The sequence below is a fragment of the Mirounga leonina genome, unplaced genomic scaffold (assembly GCF_011800145.1).
Source record: "Mirounga leonina isolate KUSES-001 unplaced genomic scaffold, KU_Mleo_1.0 Mir_129, whole genome shotgun sequence".
In the NCBI taxonomy this organism is placed as follows: Eukaryota; Metazoa; Chordata; class Mammalia; order Carnivora; family Phocidae; genus Mirounga; species Mirounga leonina.
This window is the reverse complement of record NW_023270323.1, coordinates 48,243,660-48,256,570: the sequence shown is the minus strand read 5'-3', so window position 1 is coordinate 48,256,570 and position 12,911 is coordinate 48,243,660. Positions and strand designations below refer to the sequence as shown.

General features: G+C 42.1%; 1 protein-coding gene across 1 annotated transcript; it reads left to right on the top strand.

Annotated features, from left to right (window-relative positions):
• Positions 1-1,287: 1,287 nt before the first annotated feature.
• Positions 1,288-12,293, top strand: CHRNA9 (cholinergic receptor nicotinic alpha 9 subunit). Its single transcript, XM_035004421.1, has 5 exons — positions 1,288-1,351; positions 1,617-1,762; positions 2,697-2,851; positions 8,007-8,539; positions 11,752-12,293. Exons 1-5 carry the CDS (start codon positions 1,288-1,290, stop codon positions 12,291-12,293), a joined length of 1,440 nt encoding a protein of 479 aa, XP_034860312.1.
• Positions 12,294-12,911: the final 618 nt, after the last annotated feature.

The window sequence follows — 12,911 nt, the reverse complement described above, 5'->3', positions numbered from 1 at the left end:
AGGCAAGAAGAGGGATAAGTTATGGCAATTGGAAATTGACATTCTTTTGTGGGAGCCAAATTAGATCACATGTGAGAAATGACTGTGAAATTAAATAAAGTGGCATTCAAATGCAAAGAAACAGCATCCTTATTAATATCACCATTAGTTATGAATCATCTTTGTGCTGATTTGGTTAGCCTTTGAACCATTTTTTTTTCTTCTTTTTTTAGAGCTAGTAAACCCTGGGTGCCTTGGTGATTATAGACAGTCTGGATCTGTAAAATCAGAGGCAAAATTTACTAACATTTACATGGTGCTTTTTTTTTTTTCAAAGATTTTATTTATTTATTCATGAGAGACAGAGAAAGAGAGAGGCAGAGGCAGAGGGATAAGCAGGCTTCCCGCGGAGCAGGGAGCCTGATGCGGGGCTCGATCCCAGGACCCTGGGATCATGACCCGAGCCGAAGACAGACGCTTAACCGACTGAGCCACTCACGCGCCCCTACATGGTGCTTTTGCATGAAATATCCTAGTAGCTCTGGGAGAGAGAGAATACTATGTTCCTGTTCTCCAGCTCAGGAAGGCTCAGTACTATAGGGCTAGGAAGGGTTCAGGCTTGCAGTTAATCCTAGGTCTTGGGATTCCAAATCCTAATCGCAGTATGGCTGCTTCCGAAGGGAGTGAATGTTCTTCTCCCATAGCCTCCCCCAACGCTCACACACATTACTGCAGGAGATCTGTGCCCAATCTTGAAGGAGTTGAAGCAGAAGGTAATCTGTTCTGGAGATCATGGAATTGCTTCTCTTTCCCTCTTCAAATGGCACTTGAAGTGCATTCATAGAGCCTTTCCAGAAGATGCCCCGTGGCAGAGTCTGCTTGGCTTCCCTTAGTCCTTCGACTCAGGCTCGATCTGCTTGCTGCAGGTGTAGAAAGCGCCTATTTCCTTCTGCAGAGTCTTGGGGGGATGTTGGGCTCCTACCTGGCCTCCTCTGAAATTTTGGTCTGGATGTTCTTGCTGAAGGTGGCTAGGGACCCTTGGCTGGGACAGCTTCCCCAGATCAGCACTGCCTGCCCTAGCCCACCCAGGCTCCTGCATCTCTGCAGCCAAAGCTGCCCGGTTCAGATTACCAGAGGGGAGGGAGGGCGGGTCTGAATCTCTGGATCTCTGGGCCCTAGGTGCACTGCAAGCCTGAGCTCTCCATCTGCTTTGGCAGAGCGGGATCTTTGGACCCAGACCCTTCCCATTCACAGAGAGAAGGGGAAGACCGCTGCCTGCCTGAGAATTTGTAGAAGCTCAGGAAAAATATGAGCTGGCCCTATTCCTGCATCTCCTTTTGCTGGATTTACTTTGCTGTCTCCAGACTGAGAGGTAAAAGGGTGATGGGTGTGTAACCATTTCAGCTCATTTGGGGCCACTTCTTTGGTGGCAGTGGGCCAGCAAACAGAACAAATGCTCTCATTGCGAGGAAATGTTCGTGCCTCTTATTGATGAGCCAGAAAAATAACTCTCATATACCCAAAGCTTGCCCCTAGCTGATGCTGGGTCGTGCCCAGTTCTAGTCCTCAGTTTGCTGTTCTTTGCCTTGAAATATACATGACATTGAATGTTGATCCAGGTCCCTCTTTTTGAGCAGCTGTAGAAGCAGCAGATGGAAAATATGCTCAGAAGTTGTTTAATGACCTTTTTGAAGATTATTCCAATGCTCTTCGTCCAGTAGAAGATACAGATAAAGTCCTGAATGTCACCCTGCAAATTACACTTTCTCAGATTAAGGACATGGTGAGTAACATAAAGCGGTGACTCTTTGAAACGGTGCTTAGGATGAAACTAACCGTGCTTTCCAAAGAAGTGTCTTACCTGGAATTTGAGAGGAAATGAGAACAGACAGCAACATGTACAAGCTGGTGGGGGAAGGAGATACCAAGGAAGGAAGCTCTCTACAAAAGTAATTTCGCTAGATGTTAACCTAATCCTGGCCATTAAGAGTAACAGCCTTGATCATCCAAACAGAGATGGTGTCATATATCACATGATTCCCTTTCTATGAAATGTCCAGAATAGGCAGAACCCTGGAGACAGAAAGCAGAGTAGTGGTTGCCAGGGGCTGTGGGAAGAATGGGGGAATAGTGGGTGACAAATTGATGGTCATAAGGTTTCTTTTTTGGGCGGACAAAAATGTTCTGGAATTGGATAGTGGTGATGGTTGCACAATATCATGAATGTACTGTAAGCCACTGAACCATACACTTTAAAATGGCTAAATGTTGAGTTTTGTGTTATATGAATTTTATTCCTGTTTTTTTTAAAAAAGAAAGGTGGTGTTTTAAGATGGCTATCTTATTTAGTGCTTATATGCGTTTAGTTTCACGAAGTTGTGAAACTTGACTTTCTTCTGTACATTGTAGATATTTCCTGACTTTCTCATTCAAGTGAATCATCAGTTGATCAATTTTCAGAGAAATTTGGGCTGTTGATCAATGCAAAGATCTGATGGCTTAAACACCTGTCCACTTTACATTCAGAACACTAAATCAAGCAGAAAAAAAATGGCTTTGACAGTCAGTCAAAGGGATAGACTAGAAACGCTCTCATTGATTTAATGAAAGTAGATTTGTACTCTTGGAATTTCTGTTGTAAAGAACAAGTGCTCTAAAGATAGAAGGCATTTGGTTGAAGTGTCTACTGGACAGTTATATCATGGTTACTTGTACAGGATGAAAGAAACCAGATTCTGACTGCCTATTTATGGATCCGCCAAATCTGGCATGATGCGTATCTCACATGGGATCGAGACCAGTATGATGGACTGGACTCCATCAGGATCCCCAGTGACCTGGTATGGAGGCCTGATATTGTCCTATATAATAAGTAAGTACGAGTCAGTCATTTCTCAGGAATGAGCTTGTTGATTCAACAGAATTGAAACATAATGAAAAAGGAATGTTTAAAACATGCTTGAAGTTAAGTACCAATTCATGTACCTAGGCCCTGGAATGATGATCATAAAATCTTAGATAATAAAATAATAGGTCATAAAAGCTTAGAACTACAGTCCCCTTTTGGATGAGAAACTGCATTGTGGGCTGTAATAGTTTCCTAGGGCTACGGTAACAAAGTACCACAAACTGAGGGGCTCAAACAGCAGAAATGTATTCTCTCCCAGTTCTGGAGGCTAGATATCCAAGGTTGGTTCCTTCTGAGGCTGTAAGGGAGAATGTGTTCCATGCCTCTTCTCTAGCTTCTGGTGGTTGCTGTCAGCCTTTGTTGTCCCTGGACTTGTAGAAGCATCACCGTGATCTCTGCCTTCCTCTTCACCTGGCGTTCTTCCTGTGTGTTGTCTGTGTCCATTTTTTCCCTTTTATAAAAATAAAACTCATGTTGTATTAGGGGCTCACCCTACTCCAGTATGACCTTGTCTTAACCATTACATCCGCAATGACCCTATTCCAAATAAGATTATATTCTGGGGTGCCAGGGGCTAGGATTTCAACATATAAATTTGGGGGGGCACAATTTAACCCATAATAGTGGTGCTCCCTTCTCCAAGATCATGTATCAATAACGATGATACTACAAAGATTAAATCAGAATGGGCCAGCTAGCGGCTGGCCTGTGGATTTTGGACATTGGAGTGGAGGATGAAGTAGATCATAAGATCATCAGTTGCCCTTTCTTGGTTTCAGAGCAAGGGGCCTTGAGTAAAGGGTAGAAGGTTTATGTTTCTCAAACTGTAAAGTGCACATGAAGAGCTTTGTTAAAATACAGATTCTGATTCAGTAGGTCTGGGGTAGAGTTTGATGTTCTTCATGTCCACAAGCTCCAGAGGTCAGTGCTGCTGGTTCTTGGACCACACTTTGAGGAGGAACCACATTGCTCTATCACAGTTCAGGTTCAGTTGCTCCACCTGTTGTCAAAGGAGCTTCTCTCTTTTTATTCTGGAATCCAAGGTCCCGTGGGTTGGGAATGGTTCCTTTTGACTCAGAACAGGGTGAATGAGGGGCAGTTCAGGGGGGCTCTCCTGAGAGCTCAGCCTTCTAGTGGGCATGAGTTTCTTTTCAGGAAGAAACACTGGTGGGTTGCAGCCTGGATTTTAGCCTTGTTCCTTACTCAGAGAGCTCATCCAAGGGTCATGACCGATTGAATCATAGCACTCATCCTGCTGACCATTTTCCACTCTGGGTGGCCAGAGGGCCCTTCTATATTCCTTTCCAAGCAAGATAACATCCCAGGGCTATGGCTTTATTATTCCAGTTCACTCCCCCCTTCTCTCTCTCTCTCTCTCTCTCTCTCTCTCTCACACACACACACACACACACACAAACACACATACACACAGAGAAGGCAAGAGAATGAGCCAGGTTGTCCATTAGCTCCTTTCACTCACAGGGTGCAGATAATCAGAGAATACAGTTGATATAGACCACTAACAGCATTCTATCAGTTCTAACAGTTCTTCCTGGGAAACAAACAGAATGCTTGTTCTCCTCTTCCTCCTGCTTTGGTTGGCTGAAGCAGTGACTAACTCTTACTGACATGCTTCTTTGCAAGCTTGCATGGTCATCTAAGTTAAGCCTGACCCAGTCCCTGCTTATTCCAGAAACCAGTTGTGTGCTCATGAGCTCACACAGACCTACCGTGGCTTTGGTAAATTCTGTCCCTTTCCCCCCCAGATCATTGGCCTTGAGATGTATGAATTCTCTTCCCTGTCCCTTTTACACACAGAATCTTTTCATCACACCGAGTAATCAACTCTTTTCTGTTCCTCTGGGTTGATTCTTTAGTCTTCTCTTCCCTCCTGCCTCAGATAGTTCTGTTTCGGATCCTTTATTCTGCTTTGCATTCTCTTTCTCAGTAATGTCAGAGTTTTATTACTTAGAGGAAACTCTAAATGTGGCTATGGTTGGATGTCATTTGCATTCCTATAACCAGCTAAAATGAGGCTAGAAGAGAGTTATAGGATCAGGCAAAGAAGGGACCTTGATCATAACCATTTCCCTGACCCTTGTCCTTCTAGCCGAATCCCTGGAACCATAGACTCTTCTGATCCCAGATATAATATTCTCATTATTTCTCAGAAGGTGGCATAGAACCTTGTAGACCATAAAATGGGCTTTCTGAGTGGCGGTGGGGAGAGGAAAGAGGGCTATGTGGTAGTGATCCAGTCAGGTGTGATAAAGATAGTTCAGATGGGAAGATGCTTCACATCTAGATTCACCACTGGAGCCTGAATCCATGGGGCTGGACTTGCTAAAGTGTGATCAGGATGGTGATGGGTCTGGGAGCTACTTCATGTGAGGAGCAGTTGAATTTGTTGATGCTTAGTTTGGAAGTTAGCAGTTCTTGGGAAGACTTGATGGCAATGGTAGGCAATCAAGGAGAAAATAAGGGAGAGAAAAGAGAGAAATTTGCTCTAGAGGACAAAAACCAAGACAATGAAAAGTTAAAGGGAAGATAAACAAAAAAATAATCATAACGAATAACTTGGGAAATCAATATTCTCAAGAAGTAGTGAGCTCTTTAGCAATATAGTTATTCAAGCAGATACTGGCTCTGTTACCAAATCAGTAAAGGAATAAATAAATCGGGGCTCAAAGTTCTGGTGAGGTTGTTTAGTCTAAGTATATGGCCAATATAATGGTTAGTGCAAGAGGCTGCAAGGATTCCTGACATTAGATTGGGTAGAGACTAGGTTATAGAAATTCTGAATGTGCATTTATTATGAGAGAGTTCTAATGGTTGGGTTTTCATGGGCCATCTTAACACTTGGATTTTAGAGCTAGTGAGGAATTGGGTACTCTATCATATTCAGAAAGATTTGTCTAGAATTTAGCACTAGGGTTTGTTTAAGTCATCTAGTGGTTGAGAAAATGGCAAACCTGTTAGATGAGATTGGATGTAAAGGAGGGAAAGAGTAACAGGTTTGAGGAAAACGATGATGAATCTGGTGTGGGACCTGTTCAGTTTGGGGGACCAAAGGAACATTCACATGGAGACAACCAATGAAGGGACTGAAAAGGCAATCCTCAAACCTGGAAAGAAGGTTGGGGAAGAGATATCAAAAGTCCTGTGAGCCCTTATAGAAATACTCAAGGAAGGAAAGAAAATGGCTGCAGATAAAGTTGGTGAAACTCTTCCCTGCAGACATTCACAGAAGACACTTAAAAGAAATGGTTAAAGGGGTAGAAGGAGAAATGTGAGAGAGAGTTGTGTCGTAGAAACCACGGGAAGAAAGGATGTCCAGGAACAACCTATACTGTGAAATGCTTGGGAAGAGTTGAATAGGATAGGGACCTAGAACAGGTTTTTAGATTTGTGTGTTGGGGGTGCAAGTTATGAATGACCTTTGAAAGAGCACATGTTGGGAAGAAGCCAAATTGCAAGAATAAAAGCAAAATGGGGAATTGACAGCAGTGTGTATCATTTCCAGTGTGTGGAAAGAGAGGTGGGATGTGGGAAGTGCCTTAGAGGAAGGGAAGTTGGTAGGAGAGACTGGGGAACAGCATTGGGAAGGGTCTTGATGAGCCAGAGAGAGTAAGAGAAACCAAGAGATGCAAAATCCTGAAGGAGACGTGGGAGGAAAGGAATCACAGTACCAAGAGGGAAATTAGCCTTGGAAAGAAAGAGGGGGACTTCTTTTTGATATGGAATTGTCCGAATAGATTCTCTCTGATCCTGAGATCTCTCCCCTTCACCAAAGAAGGTAGGATGGGTGAGTGATATTCTTAGTTCATCATAGTGCTCACCTCTCATTCAGGTAACTATATACATTTCTCATCGTTACGGAGGTTAGGTTCAGGGATTTTCAAAAAACTTCATCTTGTTACTTCATCTTTGTCACAAAGACCCGCATTAAAGATCTTTCTTTTTAAACCCTCATTAAAGACCTTCATTAAAAAGTGAGCACCACACGTTAACTGTAATGGTCTGATTTGGTCCACTTCAATCAGACCATTACAGTTAATGTGGCGTCCAATTTTTAATAAGTGGGAAAAAATAATTTAAAAACATGCCAGTTCTTTGATCCAGCACATCTTCTCCTGGCAATTTAATCTAAGGAAAGAGTCAGTGGATAAATGCAAAGATTCGACTACAGCATTGCTTGTAAATGCAAAACCTGGAAATGACAATGTTGAACATCGATGGATTGGTTAAATAAGTATGGCATATCTATATAATGGGATATAAAGGAAAACTATTAGCCATGAAAATAATGTTGCAGAAGAATATGAATGAATAACCACATTTTAAATTTTGTATCATCTTTTTTTGGGGGGGTAAATTAACTTTTTTTATTTTGGGATAATTTTAGATTTCTAGAAAAGTTGCAAAGATGGTACAGAGAGTTCCCATATACCCTTCACCTAGCTTCCCCTAATGTTACATCTAGTGTTACATCAAAATAACATAGTACATTTGTCAAAACGAATACAATATTATTAAACTATAGACTTTATTTGGATTTTGTCAGTTTTTCTACTAATGTACATTTTCTTCCAGAATCCAATCCAGGATACCTTACACATTACATTTAGCCATAATACATTTTATAGGGAAAAAATTATAAGGAAGACTGGGCAATATGCATTAAATGTTAATAAGAACTTATCAGTTAGGGTTGTAAGCATTGGAAACTGACTTTGGCTACCTTCTGAAAAAAAGGAATTTGTTGAAAGGGTATGGTACAGCTCACTGAATTAAAGGGGAAAAAAAATCAATGACCAGTTCTTAGAAAGGACAGACTGGACAGACTGGGAGTGCTCTAGAGTTTGAGACAGCAGGGACTACTGAGCTCGTTTATTTATTTGTTTTATAAGGAGGCATCACCAGAGTGACTGTTTTTGGTCTTTGGGTCACTTGTTTAAGATCTAAACTCCAGGGAGAGTGAATCAGTTGGATCTAGCACAGGTCATACGGCCAGCCCCTGGCCAGGGGAGGATGTGCACAGGTCAGTGAGCTGTCCAGAGTAAGGAAGTTGATGAGTTGTCTTGACAAGCAGCTTTCATTCTCCTCCTCTGACCTCTAGGGCTGATGATGAATCTTCTGAGCCTGTGAACACCAATGTGGTCCTGCGCTATGATGGGCTGATCACCTGGGATGCACCAGCCATCACCAAAAGCTCCTGTGTGGTGGATGTCACCTATTTCCCTTTTGATAACCAGCAGTGCAACCTGACCTTTGGTTCCTGGACCTACAATGGCAACCAGGTGGACATAGTCAATGCCCTAGACAGTGGCGACCTCTCCGACTTCATTGAAGATGTGGAGTGGGAGGTCCATGGCATGCCCGCTGTGAAGAATGTGATCTCCTACGGTTGCTGTTCTGAGCCTTACCCAGATGTGACATTCACTCTCCTTCTGAAGAGGAGGTCCTCCTTCTATATCGTCAACCTCCTCATCCCATGCGTCCTCATCTCTTTTCTGGCCCCCTTGAGTTTTTATCTCCCAGCAGCATCTGGGGAAAAGGTCTCCTTGGGAGTGACCATCCTGTTGGCCATGACTGTATTTCAGCTCATGGTGGCAGAGATCATGCCGGCCTCAGAAAATGTCCCACTGATAGGTGAGCTCACGGGCCTTACACTTTGAGCCTAGCTTTGTAGTGAGTGGGATTGTATCTGTTCCTTTAAAGTCAGAACCATCAGGTCAATTTCAGACTCAACACAAGCTGTCACATGCTTCATTTAGTGTCTTCAGTTGGCATCTTTGAATACAGAGATGTCTGTTCTCCAGAACCGGTCTTATGGTCTCTGGGCTTATGCGAAAGGGGAAGGAGAGGCAATATAGTTTAGAGCAGTGGTTCTCAAAGTGTGATCCCTGGACCCCCAGTGCAGCATTGTTTTGGAAAGGCAGATTCTCAGAGCCCACCCCAGACCTACTGAATTAGAAACTTTGGGGCGAGTCCTGGCCAATCTGTTTTAACAAGACTTCTGGGTGATTTTGATGCACTTTCTGTCCACTGGCTTAGAAGTTAAGGCCCTGATTTTGAAGTTAAAGAAATCTGCATTTGAACTCGGATTTCACCACTCATTTCTTAACAATCGATCTTAGGCAAGTTACTTAGTCTTTTAGTTTCTGCTTCATGCCCTGGAAAGGGTGTAATTGCTACTCATTGTGTGGTTCTTAGTGTAGAAGCTGGTGTATGGTAAGTGCACCCTAAGTAGTGACTATTACTGTCTTTTCACAGCACACGGGATCTCTTCTTGGGAAAGAGTGGCAAACAGGATAGAAATGGTTGACTGGATTTTTCAACCCATCGTCTACCCTTAATAGAATAATCTTTAACCTTTATTGGATATAGTAGATGTGGGAGAGCTTATTAAAATGCAGGTTTCTATACCCAAAGAGTGTGATTTAGCAATCTGGGCAAGAGTTGGGAATCTGAGGTGATTTTAGGTTGGACCATATTTTCAAAAGTCTGCATTTATAAAATGTCCTTGTACAGGGTAGACTTAGAGACAGAGACTATGATCCCTTCCCACTCCCCATCCTTTCCCTACCTCATGTTTTTAAAGGATATTATTTATTTGTTTGAGAGAGAGAGTAAGCACAAGCGGGCGGAGGGACAGAGAGAGAGGGAGAAGCAGACTCCCCTCTGAGCAGGGAGCCCGATGCGGGGCTCGATCCCAGGACTCTGGGGTCATGACCTGAGCTGAAGGCAGATTAACAGACTGAGCCCCCCCGTGCCCTTCCCTACCTCATTTGAGACCTCTCCTAATACATTCCGTACCTGCACCATGCCACCAAGGATCTACTCAGCTCCAACACCTCTGTGTCCGTGACTTGCTCTTGTAATAGACGCTTACCAGAATCAGAAGCTAGACCTAATTTCTAGTTCCTTAAAATAAACAATGAGGAGGAATTTCAGAACACGCAGAGACTTAGAGACCAATATGAAAGGGATATTGTACTGCTCTTTTATCCTCTACTGAATCCAGTATTACCTGATACTCAGATGTTACTACACTGGTTTCCCTGTTTGGAGATTTCTTCCTTGTTATGTCTCTCCAAGCAAAAAAACACAGACACACCAACACATGGACACAAATACACACACACACACACACACTTTTTTGAGAAATAGACACAGGAAGTTCTCTCCACCCCTCCCCCCACACCACTAATAAAGAGGAAGGGTGTATTGGCATTTTGATTACCTCTCCTGAGACATAAATGATTGACAGTGATGATCTGTAATCATAATCCTATTTGAGGCAAGACATTTGGCAGATGTCTCTCTCTTCTCTAGCAGTGACTTTCAACAGCAAGCTGGCTAAAGTTCTAAAGAGACATGTCCTGGGACGTGTCTCAGGAATTTTGCAAACATTACTTATTCTGTTTCTGTGATAATATAAGTTGTATCTTTTTAGAAAGGGTGCACACAGAGCAGTCTGTTAACAATAACAATTTGTTATTTGCAGCACCTATGAAATGCACTTCCACATAAAAATGTGTTTAAGTGTTCTGGGTAAATGTAGGATTTGATCTAAGCTTCTGGCCCATAATCTTTACTAAGACAGGTCCCATTTATTCTTAGTTTACTTTGAGCTTTTAACAAATAAGTGGATGATGAACATTATCAAATGCATTGTTTTCATCTGTTAAGATTATCATCTGAGTTTTCTCTTTTACCTCATTAATATAGTGAAATAGGTTTTCTGATGTAGAGGTAAACCCTCCTTTATCATGATGAATTATCATTTTAAAACACTACTGGATTTAGTTAGCTAGTAATTTTTATAGGACTTTCTCAAATACTTCTATAAGTAAAATGGCCTGAATACTTCCTTTCTTGTTACTTTGGAATCAAGGCTAAATTGACTTGTAAAGTAAGCTAGGCAGCTTTCTCTCTTTTTCTACTTCTGGAACAACTCGACTTGCATGATATGAATTATCTGTCTTTTAAAAGTTTGGTAAAACTCACCTATAAAACCAACTCTGGAGCTTTTCTATTCCAGTGTTCTTTCTTCTTACATTAAATTTGATGTCTTATGAATTTCTAGAAATTTCATCTAGATTTTCAAATATGTTATCATACAGCTAAATATTATTTTATTGCATTCTAAATTTCTATTCTGTTATTTCTTCTTTTACATTCTCCCTCCCTCTCTTCCCGCCCCCCCCCCCCAACCTTGCCTCTATTCTGTGAGTGGCTTTATCAAAGGTTTATCAATCTTATTCCTTTTTTCAAATAGCTTTTGCTTTTGTTCATCTTTTTGGCTTTTTGTTCTATATTTTAGAAATCTGTCCCCTTACCTTTATTCTTTCTTTCCTTAATCTTCCTTTTTCATGAATATTGTTTTATGCAGTCCCACGTTAAAGACTAATAGTGACACAGTGGCTTCTTCCTTACCCGACAGTAATGAGGTCTGGAGACAATTCTGAGAGTTGCCCAAGATTGTTGTTTATTGAAAGGGGAATTTTTTCACATCATGATCTCAGCAAACATTTAGAAACCTTTCACTCAGTGAAGGGACAGTGCTGAGAACCTTACATGTACCATTGCAATTAAGCCTCACCCTATTCCATGAATTAGATCCGATTATTATACTCATTTTACAGAGAAAGAAGCTGAGTCTCAGCAGGATGATCTAACTTGCTCCAGGCCCCCAGTCTAGTGAGCGACAGACCTGGGATTTGAATCTAGGAAGTTTGATTCAGAAGCTTATACTGGGAACCATTAGTGTATACAGCTTCCTTAGAAAAGGTGTTTGTGTATTTTTGAGCCAAACATGAGGCCAGTTTTAAGCTAATTTGGTTGTGGTTATTTTCTAGGCAAATACTACATAGCCACAATGGCCTTGATCACAGCCTCCACCGCCTTGACCATTATGGTGATGAACATCCACTTTTGTGGGGCTGAGGCCCGGCCGGTGCCACACTGGGCCAGGGTCGTCATCCTGAAATACATGTCCAGGGTCTTGTGTGTCTATGATGTGGGTGAGAGCTGCCTTAGCCCCCGCCACGACAGGCAGCAAACCCACCTCACAAAGGCTTATGGCAAACTTCCAGAGCCAAATCTGCAAACAGACAGAGACAAAGGCCTTCCCAGAAGGAAGGAAATAAACAAACTGGTGAAGAATGACTTGGGGCGCCATGGTGAGAACCCACAAGATGCTGACAGTTACTGTGCACGGTATAAGGGGCTGACGAGGAATATCGAGTACATTGCCAAGTGCCTCAAAGACCACAAGGCCACCAATTCCAAGGGGAGCGAGTGGAAGAAGGTTGCAAAGGTCATAGACCGATTCTTCATGTGGGTTTTTTTCATTATGGTGTTCGTGATGACTGTTTTGATCATCGCAAGAGCAGATTAGTGGGCATTTGGTGTGTAGAGACAAATCAGTAAAATTCCCTGTGATCTACTCTAATATTTTTCCAAGTCAGATTTACACACACACACACACACACACACACGCAAACACATACATATAATTTATATATATAAATAAATCTATATCTAAGATTTAGGGGTTATGGTGTGTTTACTTTCTTTTTTTTTATTTTTAAAGTAGGCTCCACACCCAGCATGGAGCCCACCATTGGCCTGAACTCACAATCCCAAGATCAAGACTGGAGCTGAGGTCAAGAGTTGGCCACCCAACCGACTGAGCCACCCAGGTGTCCCTGTTGGGCTCACTTTTTATTTTTAATTTCAAATCAATATTATAGCTACCTGTTAAGTTTAGCAGGAAAAAAAATTGTAAAGCAAGAGGTCCAAAATTTCAAGGGTAGGAAGATGAAGGAAATAAAAAAGGATCCCTTTGATAGCCTACCAGAGTGGTAGGTGGCTGGCCTCTAGAGCACACAATTATTTTCCCTTTTAACATGGCAGATAACACAGTACCTTACATTACTGTTTAAAATTTAAAGCAAAACAAAACAAAGCTCATTTTCCCCTTCGCCCTTATTTTTAAAAAGATTTTATTTATTTA

Bases quoted from the DNA above. Each gene is read 5' to 3' on its own strand.
- CHRNA9 (XM_035004421.1), top strand. From the start codon at position 1,288: ATGAGCTGGCCCTATTCCTGCATCTCCTTTTGCTGGATTTACTTTGCT. The intron at 1,763-2,696 runs GTGAGTAACATA...TTACTTGTACAG, and splicing joins TTTCTCAGATTAAGGACATG to GATGAAAGAAACCAGATTCT. The intron at 2,852-8,006 runs GTAAGTACGAGT...TCTGACCTCTAG, and splicing joins GATATTGTCCTATATAATAA to GGCTGATGATGAATCTTCTG.